Source organism: Pygoscelis adeliae, unplaced genomic scaffold (assembly GCF_000699105.1).
Source record: "Pygoscelis adeliae isolate BGI_AS28 unplaced genomic scaffold, ASM69910v1 Scaffold72, whole genome shotgun sequence".
NCBI lineage: Eukaryota > Metazoa > Chordata > Aves > Sphenisciformes > Spheniscidae > Pygoscelis > Pygoscelis adeliae.
In genome coordinates this window covers 25513-38663 of record NW_008824286.1, presented here as the reverse complement: position 1 = coordinate 38663, position 13151 = coordinate 25513, and the positions used below count along the sequence as shown (strand labels likewise).

At 41.4% G+C, this 13151-nt stretch overlaps 1 protein-coding gene across 1 annotated transcript in view; it reads right to left on the bottom strand.

The window, feature by feature from the left end:
* Positions 1 to 9180, bottom strand: part of LOC103912416 (ubiquinol-cytochrome-c reductase complex assembly factor 1) — a 46705-nt gene extending 37525 nt beyond the window's left edge. Inside the window, exons 1-4 of the mRNA XM_009318677.1 lie at positions 9162 to 9180; positions 8216 to 8355; positions 6487 to 6591; positions 2923 to 3030 (exon numbers count right to left, since the gene is read on the bottom strand). Of these exons, the coding sequence (XP_009316952.1) occupies positions 2923 to 3030; positions 6487 to 6591; positions 8216 to 8355; positions 9162 to 9180 (372 nt within the window). The remainder of the gene's footprint in view (positions 1 to 2922; positions 3031 to 6486; positions 6592 to 8215; positions 8356 to 9161) is intronic.
* Between the last annotated feature and the right edge of the window lie 3971 nt (positions 9181 to 13151).

Below are 13151 nucleotides of genomic sequence, written 5' to 3'. Positions count from 1 at the left end.
GGTTTGGGTTTTTTTGCGTTTTTTTTTTTTTTTTTTTTTAGTGACATACCCTAGGGATCATCTCAGTGCTCAATATACTACAGAGATATGAGCACTATGCCTGTCAAATGGCACTTCAAATTACCAAAGTAATTATTTGTGTCTCCTCCAACCAAAAGAAAAATAAGGAAGTTGCAACTGATCTCCTGCTGTGGAAACACACGAGCCATTATTTTTCTTACTCAATAATCTCAGGCTTCTGTCAAAAATCAAGTGTACATCTAAACTTCTTGCAGTAAAATAATTTACACTGCTTACTGGAGTTCTGAAAGTTTCCTTTTTAACGGAAATGCTGCTTGGCCTGGGAGTAGAGATCTCCCCGGTGAAAGCCATTGCCCCAGACCAGGCATTACTAGACATTAAAAACATATTGTAAAGAACAGTCCCTGCAATCCAGCCCTTAAATAAGGCAGGTTACACAGGAGAAATTGGTGAAATTTAATCATGGAAGTTTCAGGGTGTAGAAGAGGTGTGGGGGAAGGGAGAAGAAAATGGAAAAAAGCAGAGAAATATTAAGAAACTTCCCTAAGATCTCATAGAGAGCACTGGCAAGGCCAAAAATGAACTCAGGTCTCTTGGGCCCTAACCACAAAATAACTCTCTCCAAACCCAAGTTCCCTAGCCAAAAGCAGGCAGTAAAGAGTAGCAATTAAGCAGAACTCTGAATCAACACTTAGAGCTAATAAGAATCTTTATTACAACAATATGTACACAAGCACATGGGAGAGAAACTACTCTCTCGTGAGGTTTAGCATCACCTGATTAAAAACAACTGATTTTAACCAAAATACCTAACCCTTTAGTTATCTTTTCTTTATATTTTCTTTCTGAGGAGCGAGATGCAATCAGCAACAGTTTCAGATCAGTCTCGGAGGAGGTCCACTCTGCCTTGCAGATATTCAAAGCACTTTATACATTTTAATTCCTGCACAGTTGGGCTCAGTCCTTCCTTCAAGCTGCCTTTTCCTCTCACTCTTTTATACTGTGTCCTAGTTCAAGCAAAGAAATTATGAATTTCACCTCTGTCTTCTTCCTTCTGCATAAGGAACTGAAGGTGTCTCTTACCGAACTGCTCTCATTTAGTCAATGTTAACTTTATAAAGCTTTATGAAAGGACTATTTAAAAAACATGAAAGAGGAGGACCCATTTGTGACTCTGCCCTATTCAGCTACTACTGAACAGCGACTCAAACAGCAATCGTAACATATCTCACTACTGTCTGTTTGGAAGACCCTCCTGTCACAGAAATACAGAACACTGAAAGAGGTTCAGAGATGGGCAACAAAAATCAAAACATGAAAAAGCCTCAATAACAGAAACAACTTAGACTAAGTCTCCTCAGTCCAGAGAAAGACTAAGATATTATGGAATATATGACTATAAAATCATCAGTGGAAGGGAGAATGCAAACATACACTCCAAGGAAAGAATAATAACCATTTCATAGAATCATAGAATCATTAAGGTTGGAAAAGACCTCTAAGATCATCGAGTCCAACTGTCAACCCAACACCACCATGCCCACTAAACCATGTCCCTAAGCGCCTCATCTACACGTCTTTTAAATACTTCCAGGGATGGTGACTCAACCACTTCCCTGGGCAGCCTGTTCCAGTGTTTAACCACTCTTTCAGTAAAGAAATTTTTCCTCACGTCCAATCTAAACCTCCCCTGGCGCAACTTGAGGCCGTTGCCTCTCGTCCTATCGCTTGTTACTTGGGAAAAGAGACCGACCCCCACCTCGCTACAGCCTCCTTGCAGGTAGTTGTAGAGAGCAATGAGGTCTCCCCTCAGCCTCCTTTTCTCCAGGCTAAACACCCCCAGTGCCCTCAGCCGCTCCTCATCAGACTTGTTCTCCAGACCCCTCACCAGCCTCGTTGCCCTTCTCTGGACACGTTCCAACACCTCAACATCCTTCTTGTAGTGAGGGGCCCAAAACTGAACACAGTATTCGAGGTGCGGCCTCACCAGTGCCGAGTACAGGGGCACGATCACTTCCCTGCTCCTGCTGGCCACACTAGTTCTGATACAGGCCAGGATGCCATTGGCCTTCTTGGCCGCCTGGGCACACTGCCGGCTCATGTTCAGCCGGCTGTCGACCAGCACCCCCAGGGCCTTTTCCGCCAGGCAGCTTTCCAGCCACTCTTCCCCAAGCCTGTAGCGCTGCATGGGGTTGTTGTGGCCAAAGTGCAGGACCCGGCAATTTAGGTTTTTTAAGTACAAAATTAAAAGGCACCAACTGAAAACAACTGTACTTCTTCCCCCAGTGGGTACTGAAGCGATGGAACTCCCTGATATTGAATGCTATGGACGCTATAAACTTACAAGAGTTCAAAGTGCAACTGGACAAATTCATAGAAGAAAAATCCATCAGTAGGTATTACAGAAAAATGCCTAGTTTCATGCAGGAAGTCGTGAAAAAGACAACTGTTGTAGGCTGGAGGAGCACATGAGACAAGTATCATAATATGCTTTTCCTGTAATTAAATTCTTTCTAGATAACTGCAATTGGTCATTATTAGAGACAAGATGATGGTCTATGTGGGTATTTGACTTCGATAGTAAGGCTGTTATTGTGTTCTTTGGTGCACAAATGAAGTGAAAATAAGATATCTGAAGAAATTCAAGAAGGCTTAAGACTCTACAAACCAAATACAATATTCCTACTTATGTCAATGATGGCAATGCATAGATCAAGGGAGGTTCAAGCTACAGATTATTATTCCTTACATCACAAACCAGGAATTTACAAGTGTAATAATTAGAACTTTTCCATTAAGTACGGCTCCTATCATAAGAAAAGAAGCGGGGGGGTTTTTGTTTGCTTTTTAGAACTCTGAAAGCATCAAACAACCAAAAGAATTATTAAATGAATGCTTTACCCATCTGCTATACTTCAGTGGTCCTGTGAAACCCATTGCTTCTATTATCCTTGTGAAAGCGCCCACTTTCTCTTCAGATGGCTGCAAGGAATCTTTTGCAGAAAGATGCTGTAAAATTGAAATATCCCATATTTCAGTCTTAGCAATTAAATCTGCCAAATCATTTTAGTTAGAAAAGCTACAAGTTTAATAGAGAATTTTAGGTTTTTTGTTTATTTTCTTTGTTCAACAAAACATACATATTTAGATCTTCTCTACAAAATATTACACTGTTTTTCCTATGTGACCTTCTGTTTACGAATGCAAACATTGCATAACCACTTTGATAAAAGCATCCCATTGGAAGCTCAGACTCAAATAGTTTGTACAGAAACCTGCCTTCTAAAATATGGCTCCCATTCTAGATTACCGTATTCCTTCTAGATGTGTGTCTTTACTTGGGCTTAAATCTTGTGATACATGAGCTTCACAGGTTCATTATGTAAAAAAAATTCCCTTGTGCCTGTTTTAAATCCAACCTTGCCATTTCATTGGATGCTCCCAATGTTCCTGTAAGAAGCTGAAAACAACCATTTCCTATTCCCTTTTTCAGTATCTTTTATGACTTTTATAGGCCAGTGTCATACATATGCCCATCAATTATCTCTCCTTAGTTTAGAAGGGTCCTAAAATAGCCTCTTCTCATACTGAAGGCTTTTCACATTTCTGATAATTCTGACTGTATTCTCTATAGCTTTCCTAGCACTAGTATAGTAATTTTTGAAATGGCATGAATGATAAATAAATACATATTAAAATACAGACACATATCCTGCACAAGTTGCTATACTTGATTAAAAACTAACTGTAAAGGTGACAAAAATTGTAGCTTTGAGACATAATCAATCCCTATCTATATCCACACACAAGCTTTAGCATCTGAGATAAAATGCTTTGCACTTGTGTACTATCCATAGATGGCTATTAATGTCTTGAACCCCATCATGCCTAGTATGCAGGTAAATAGGAAGAAACATGCTCAGTGCCATTTTAGTATCTACCGGTCACCTAGCAAGACAGCATAACACTGTCAGGACCTCCTTTAATACTCAGATCATTGCTTTGAATGTTGGCCATTAAACCTGTTCACCAAGTTCCCTATTATCATCCAGAACAAAAGCGTTCGCAAAGGCACTTTCCCACCCTCTGCCACATGTGATGGACCCAGTGACTCTACAGACATGTACGTGAATATCTAAACCAATTTTTAGTACCTTGTCTTCAAGATTATCCCACACAATACTCTTCTCCTCTACATTAAAAATGACACCTAACCTTACATCATAAGATAACTCCATAAGCCCCCCTCCAGCCAGGCATGACAGGATATGGTCAATGCAGAACTTCTGTCCCAATAACCATTGCTGTACCAAACTCACTAAATCAACTTTCATCTCCTTCACAGGAATTAAAATCATACTAAAACCCTAGTGAATTTAGGCAGATTAATTTTACTACATGCCTCATATACAAATGCATTATGAAGTCTCCCTCAGTATGGATTTTTCATTATGCAGAGGAAGTTAAGTTAGAAACTAAAGTTATCTCTATTCAACTGTTGTTAGCTCATCACCAAAAAAATGATTGACTGGAAAACAGTCATCTTCTAAGAAATGCCATGATTCGTGCTTCATTCTTCTGCAAGTCTGCCTGCACTAGCTCAGGAGACGGAGAGGGGATTTAAGCAGTGGTTCAACCTATGGATAAAGGCATGCAGTTCATCCTGCCAATGCTAGGCCTGCAGCCAAATGCAATTAAACAGTCCTATAAGCATATATAAAGTCAGATCTAGAAAACATATAGAGAAAACTTCAAAAATATGTTTTATAACTCACTCAAAACAAGCTCATCAAGACACTGAAAGGGACATAAGGCCACCTCAGGCTGACTTTCCTGCTCAATACCTGAAATTCAGTGCTCAAAGCGAACTATCCTCTTAATTTTGACACCAAATACAAAAATGAAACAATTGGAGCTCACCATTGATTCCAAACCACTTTCCCACCAGGAGTGCATAATCAAGTTCACATTTCAAAGATGAGTAAGTATTTCTCTATTCAAAATAATGAGGTTGCAGTCCAAAAACCTACCTGAAACCTTACCTACACTGTTGAAAACTGCTGCCTCTCTGGTCATAAATCCTGCCTGGCTTCTTACACCAAGGCTATTTTAACCAGGAAGTTTGCCAATTCATCTTTCAACCTTTGTACCCCTCCCATAGCCCTTTCCAATACATCAAAAGCAAGTCTCTGACCTCTGCCTTGAAGATCTTCATGCCACTCCTGGCTTGTTAGACCTACCATCTTGTCATCCCTACCATCTTGTCATCCACTGCTCTCCCAGATCTGCTCTGCAAATGATGCTTGTGCAGGTATAAGAGGGGCGGCGCAGGCAGGCATGGGGACTAGGGGTATGCACCATGTTTGAGAGCCTGGATGCTATTCTTAGCTCTGGCCATGTTAAATTGTACAAGCCATTTTGTATGCTTCAATCTCTTTGTCTGCAAAATGTTTGGTTTACCTCACGAGCTGAAAAACACTGAAAAATTGACTAAGAAAAGGAAAACCTCTAGTTAAGAACTAGATGCAAACAGCAGCCAGGGGTTCTCTCCTTCTACACATCTCCTTGTTTCCCTTCATTTTGTCTATCCATGTCAAAATAACCAATTTAAAATACTTCTTAGTATTTACCTCTAACTCTACACCAGCAAAATACACAATTAGGCAGATAGCAAACTGGGATTGTTGCTTTTATGCAAGTTTTACCCATCAATCCCTAACTTTCTTTTTCCTTCTGTCCTCTCATTTCTTGCACACACATTCCATTTTGCCATTTTCTTCACATTGCGTTAACAAGAGCAGGATCAGGATATTTATTAGTTGAGAGACGCTGACTCCCTTGGATTAAGTGCTAAACTAATCTTATGGAGATGATTCATGCTCCAGAAAACTTCTATTCCAAGACAAAAGACAATAAATGTAAGAGATGCAGAGGCCACAAATTAACAAAATAGTACAGATGAACAGTAAATAAATTATTACACAATAATTAGCCATTATTAGTAGATTGCATGACAATTTTCAGTGTTTAGCAGATAGCAAAACTGTCATGACACATTATGCCCAAGCTAAACAATCAGGAAACATCTTGTCACTTCTAATGTGTATGGGCAATTTCTATGTTTCCCTTTTTAAAGGTAAGAAAGGAACATGTGGCCCCCCATCCCAATAACTACTCTCCTTAACTTAGTTTCTTTCGTCATTGGAAAGAAGCCCTCAGGCTTATCATTGGAACTTTCACCCCAGATAACCCAACTGTAACTGCACCTTCCTATGCTAGCACTTCATTTTCTGGAAAGGAACAGAGAGCACTTCTCAAATTGTTGGACCCATTGTTCATAATAAAATATTTTATATAAAAGTTGAATCATCTCCTACATGTTTTGAAAAGTATTTTGTTACCTGTACCTGTATAATCCCTAGCACAATGTGCCCTCCAACAATAAAAACATCAAACTCTTCTAACCTTATTTGTATTGTAAAATGATCTGTTTTGCTGTGTAATGGTTCCATTGGCTTGAATCAATCCACCACAGGATTTAGACAGTTGGAACTGGCCAGCCTCGCGTCTCTAGGAAAAATGATAAAAGAAAAGAAAAGAAACAAGTTAAGAGACCATTGACTAGTAAACACTTAACTTTACACCAATTACCCTTAGTTTGCTTCCAAGTCAATTACAGTTCAGTCTAATCCTGAAAAACTTTGTATCACAAAAAGCACAAATTTATTATCATAACTGTTACAAACAAAATGGTTGTCCATGCTTAATGCTCCGCAGCACACATTTTCTACTGTTCTGTAAATGTACTGATGGAATGGACTGGCAGAACACTCCACTCAAAAACCACAGGCTATCTGCTTTGATTTTCTCACATATTACTTCCAGTTATGGGTTTTGTCTCTTAATAAAGAATAATTCTTTTCCCTGGTCTTGCAGAGAAACAGAGTTTATGCTATTTTTATCTACAACTTTATAGTCCATTCAATTGCCTTTGTGGCCAGGACTTGAGCAAAACAAATTACAGGGTAAAAGCTATCACTACAACCATTATAACTCCACAGCACATGATTAGTATTACAGATCTACTGCACAATAAAGAAAACTATCAAGTAGGAGTGAGTGGGATCTCCAGGTAGGAAGCTGCACACTGAATAGAACACCTATCATAGCCTCTCAGCACACCCAGATTAGCAGTAACTTGTTTATTAATAAATTCAGACAAAGTAAATATGCTGGTTTGTTCGGAGTAGTCATCCCGGGAAGTCTACCGAATCTACTGGTGGCTCAGAGTAAGCCCAACTCTATCAACCAACTTCACAACTGCTCATTTCCCTCTCTACTCTCAATATTGTATGCTACTCGATATGGACTGGTGCTTTAATAGTATGGTTGTGTCACAAAAGCACAGGCAATTGTCCCAGGAATGGAAGGTCCTATCTGAGAAAAGACATCCAAGCCAAAGAGCTTACAGGTAAGTTTCTAATTCTGTAAGTCATGGCTCTATGATACAAGTTGTAATATACAGGAGGACAAAGAAGAGGCTTAACCTCCTCTTGTTTCATTGTATGCAAGAAGGAAACACCAAGAAATATACTCTAATTCTGTTCAGATAGCCTGCATCTATTCCCGTTTTCTACACATTTTTCACCGCTCTATTATTAACTATTACATGATGTTCTAGTTAATTTACTATGGATAGACACAGTCTGACACTGTGCATGCTATTACAGAACTGGAAGCAAAACAGCAAAGCAGTGCTTTTCCACTGAAATGCTATTTAATGTTGTGCTGTGCTAGGTAAACATACTATCAGTACTAGAATTCCAAGGCTACTGTCCAGTGGAGACATTCTGTAAAATAAAGGGCTGGAAATTACATGCAATCATGACTAGCTTGTAGTAGCTGCTTTGGAAAAATGACACCTATATTTGGACTTCTGCATTTAATCTACTCACAACAGATCATTTGGATCCATTAAAAGACTACATAGCTGGAATGAAGACAACTGTGTAATAAAAAGTGGGAGCTCACCCTTTTAGCAGCAGGAAGCTTTTAAGTTGCCTTGATATTTCAGCAATACACAGACAGTGAAGACATCACTTTTGGAAGCCTCTTTATTTAAAAACCATTGCTTTTTCTTACTAATTTAAACTCATCCTTTTTTTACATGCTTTAATATACTCTGACATCCTACCTGGAAAATACCATAGAGCATCCATCTACACTGGCCTTGGACTGTGGTTGTCTGTAATAATCCACTGCATGCTGCTATCCATTGAGTTACTCCAGTCTGGCAGCTCTGGAACAGAGAGACTAGCAATGAAGAAAAGGACCCTAATACTCAGAAACAGTTTAACCATCCTCCTGCTTCCACAAGTTTTATTCATTTATATAACAATTCTCAAACTAAACTCCCAACTTGCGCTTGACAGAAGTATAGATTTTGATTTTTAAAAAAATATTGCCTTCCAGTACAAGCATGCAACCTGAGTTTGATGGCAGAAACATATCGGTCAAAGAAAATGTTGGGCTGTCTACATCATAAAACTACACCACAATTTTTATATCTATACAATAAATTCAAATGCTTAAGAAGCATTCTTCCATTGACTGAGTGATCTCTAAAAAGCCCTCATCCAACTCTCAGCTGTTATGCATCTTTGTCTTACTTTACTCAGGCACAGGTAAGAATTTTAGTATTTCAAAAGTGTATATTGTCCCAATAAATTTCAGTGAAGATAATTATTTTCTGTAATGAAAATGTCAGGTAATATGGAAAAGAGGCAGGGTTTTCTTTGCACCTTTCATTTTCTGCATTATTCAAGTCAGTATAATATTTGCCTCCTTCATATATGTTCTATATTAATACTGGAAATAACGTATGCATTATTAGAATGGATATGCTTTTTTCCAATAAAAATAGCTTTATTTTCAATTGGCCGCAAAGATGATTAAGAGATTGAAGCATCCAACATATGAGGAGAGGTTTGAGAAAAGACGACTCCAGGGAAATCTTACCAATTTGTATAAATACCTGACAGGGTGGGCAGTGAAACTCTTCTTAGTGGTGCCCAGGGAAAGGATGACTATGAGACTAGCAGATCTGCCCAAAGATTAGGAGGAACAGACACAAAACCAACCTGAGTTCCTGTTCCCCATTCCCTGTACCTGCACAATCACTGCTGTCCCTCAGGTGCTGTGTACTGCCTCCTCAGCCTGTCCCTTGTCAGCTCCTCACAGAGCTGCACTTCTAATCTATTAAGGGAATGGATTAGGGTTTTTAAAAACTGCAAGGGGAGAGATGCACTACCATAACAAATGTGATTAGTGTTCACTACTACTACACCTTCCCACTTCTACTGTAGCAAGACTACTTAGTTTCTGTTCTTTCTCTGTAACATCACTACTCAGGAAGTAAAATTATGGAAATAATACATTTCTATCCAAAAAGACATTTCAGCTGAGTACCACAAAGTACTTTTTGAGGTAATCCAGTGCTCTGACAAACAGTTTAACAAACCCTTAAGTAAGAAAGAAAATTCACCATTTTTTATAAATAATTACTACAAGATTCCAAGGCATCTGACAGAATTTTTCTGAGGCTTTTTCTTTGTAATAAGAAGGAAAACATGCCTAGGTTGCAGTATGTCCTAGAGCTTGAATATACTGGGGTTTATAGCTGTTGAAAAGCACTACTGCAACAAAACTGGACAGAGACATAAGAAAACAAAATAAGCATACACACACTTAAAAGGTGAGATGTGATAAACAATCAAGTAATAAAGAAAAAGACAACAGCAGAAAGCAGCAGAGCAACAGAAAGGGAACATGATGAGCTAAGAAATCTTCCCTAAGCCGGCATCACTGTTTGCAGAACATAACCTTCCTTTCAAATTACAAGTGCTACTTTCATTACTCCATTTAGCTGAAAGAAAATGTACCAAGCATAAACTGAACAGGATTCCTCAGGAATAGTCTGCAGACAGCGCAAGCACCTCCTGCTGCTAGCTGCCTCGTCAAGATACAGATGAAAGACTATCACTATGGTCGTCTAAATCCTCCTGGCAACCATTAGGAAAGCCTTAGGTAGCAGACAAACTATTCATCAAGATCTCTTCTTAGGTAAAAAACAGCTTTATCATAATGGCAGCATTAACTAGTAGAGCAGAAATGTTTGGACAATAATCAGGACTGTATCATACACTGTGAGCTCCTGAGAAGGCTTGAAGACAGAAGAAAAAAAAAATTTCCTTTCTTATTTCCAGTAAAAAGAAGAGACACTGAAAGTTTAGAGACTTATTTTCATACGATTAGGCAACTATTACATTCTAATGCAAAAGCAGATGCTGGGAAGTGCCAAGGATCAGCAAAGCTTGAGCTGAAACATGTTGCTGCCGTCAGAAGTCCCCTGCCTCCCAACTGTGTATTCCCACCACTTACTACAGCTCAGGTGCTTCTCTGATTACAAAGTAAGGCAATTCAGATTACAAAAATGGCAAACGACTACATCTCCTCCCCTCCAAAGAGAAATTTTTCTGGCCAGGCTGAAAAGTTGAATCAGCTTACTTTGCCATATGAATGCCAGAAGCAGCTGGGAGAGGAGGAGTTGCCCAGGGACAGGTAAGCCTAGAAGACAAGTCCTTCACCTTCTGCAAGCAGGTTTCATTGCAAACCGCACCCTGGGGGCACAGCTCCACAGACAGCTGAACCCATCTGGTGACTCACTGCTTCTCTACCACTCCCCTTGCTCCCCTCCTGCCTGGCTTCCCCCTCCCTTTTTTGCTAGTGATTGCCTCTTTAACACGTTAAAACGGCAGGAAACTATTTTTATGTTGCCACAGTTCTGCTGCTCAAGCATTTGGAGCACAGGGGCAAGAAAAAAGCTGGAGGAGGCAACGGTAGACAACAGTGCAAAGACATGAGCAAGGAGAAAGAGTAGAAACAGAAGGAGGAAGCAGGAACTTAAGCTCATTGCATTTCAGTTGCTCTCAGGCAGGTTTGCTCTCAGTTGCTTTCGGCTGGAGAGCTGAAAGGGCAGGGCTCACCATGCTTGTAAAAACCACACCCTGAGACATCAGTTCCAAGAACTTCGTGGATTAATTTCCTACGTGGGTATTGCTCTCTGACTAAAGGCCTTTCACCTTCCTGACAAATCTGTCTCCACCTAGCAGCAGTGGCCATCCCTGTATTTGTGTTGTGACAGAGTACCAGACTCAGGCACAAACTTCCCTTTTCTAGACTATATGCTAAAAATTGGTACTCTGCTGCAAAGACTTTAAAGGCTAATAAAATGAAAAAAAGTACACAAATGCATGAGAAAGAAGAAAGGATTTGCATGATTATTAATCCACTCTCACACATTCATAGGAACCCAATCTCTTCTACTTAACACAGAAATTGGAATCTTTAGATTATCCTTGCTATCAAGCACCTCTAAAGTGAGAAGGGAGCCTCTGAGAATGGCCGTCCCCACCCCACAGGGCACATACACGGTGCCCAAAGCAACAAGAGAAGCACCAGACTAAAAGAAAACTTCCCCGAACCCCAATCAGGAGTACTAAAGCCTTGCATAATTCTTACGTAAACACAAAAACTCCGAAGGAAAAGCTCGACCCACTCCTTCACCGGACATCATAGAATCATAGAATCATAGAATCATTAAAGGTTGGAAGAGACCTCCAAGATCATCGAGTCCAACCGTCAACCCAACAACACCATACCCACTCAACCATGTCCCTAAGCGCCTCATCTACCCGTCTTTTAAATACTTCCAGGGATGGTGACTCCACCACTTCCCTGGGCAGCCTGTTCCAATGTTTAACTACTCTTTCAGTAAAGAAATTTTTCCTTACATCCAATCTAAACCTCCCCTGGCGCAACTTGAGGCCATTTCCTCTCGTCCTTTCGCCAGTTACTTGGGAGAAGAGACCGACACCCACCTCGCTACAACCTCCTTTCAGGTAGTTGTAGAGAGCGATGAGGTCTCCCCTCAGCCTCCTTTTCTCCAGGCTAAACAACCCCAGCTCCCTCAGCCGCTCCTCATAAGACTTGTTCTCCAGACCCTTCACCAGCCTCGTTGCCCTTCTCTGGACACGTTCCAACATCTCAACATCCTTCTTGTAGTGAGGGGCCCAAAACTGAACACAGTATTCGAGGTGCGGCCGCACCAGTGCCGAGTACAGGGGCACTATCACTTCCCTGCTCCTGCTGGCCACACTATTTCTGATACAGGCCAGGATGCCGTTGGCCTTCTTAGCCGCCTGGGCACACTGCCGGCTCAGTGTGCAAAGCACTTTGAGTAATAACGATGACAAACAAGTGCTATATATTAGTTGGGTGGAATTGTTATTAGCTTCTACACCTTTTTATTTTCTTGTGCAATAGCCACCATTAAAGGCAGAAATTTCAGCTTTGATTGCTTATTAGATCATTTACGAATTTCGGATCCAAGTCACGCCACCCCCCCTCCGCTGCGGGGGGTCCCGCGGCTGGCAGGCTGTGGCGGCGGGGGGGGGCGGTGTTGTGAGGCGGGAGACGTAGCAAGGAAGGAGGGGAGGCTCCCGGGCCTGGGTTGGGGTTTGGTTCGGAAGGGGGAAAGGTGGCGAATCCGCAGTTGCCCGCCGTTGTCGGTCCTCTCCTCTGGAAGGCCCGACCCTTAAGGGGGATGGTGGCCACGCTTTCACTCTACGGTTTGGCAGCAGGGAAAGCAGCGTGAAAGCAGCGATACTTTCCTCTGGCTGAGGTTGATCTGGCCTTTCTGGCTGCCCCAAGCAGGAGGTGGCATCTGTGTGAGCCTGCACAGGTGTCAGCACGGGGATTTCACAGTGGTAGTACCAGGAGAACATGGCAGAGCCCTTCGTGCCACTGTCCCCGCAGGCCCTGGAGCCAGCACCTTGCTGCCAGGAGCGACCCCAGCTGTCCCTGGTGCGTATTCCCTACTTGCTTCTGCTGGCATCAGCTTTCATGAGGCTGCGGAGTGAACATGAGCAGCAACCCGACGGGTTGAAATGAGCTGGCTTGTTTTGCCAGGTTAGTCTTAATCTGGATCACATCCACATCACCTCACAAATGTTAGTCCTGGTACACGGGAGACTGGTGCAGATGTGAGCAAGAGCAGCTGGGGAAGAGCG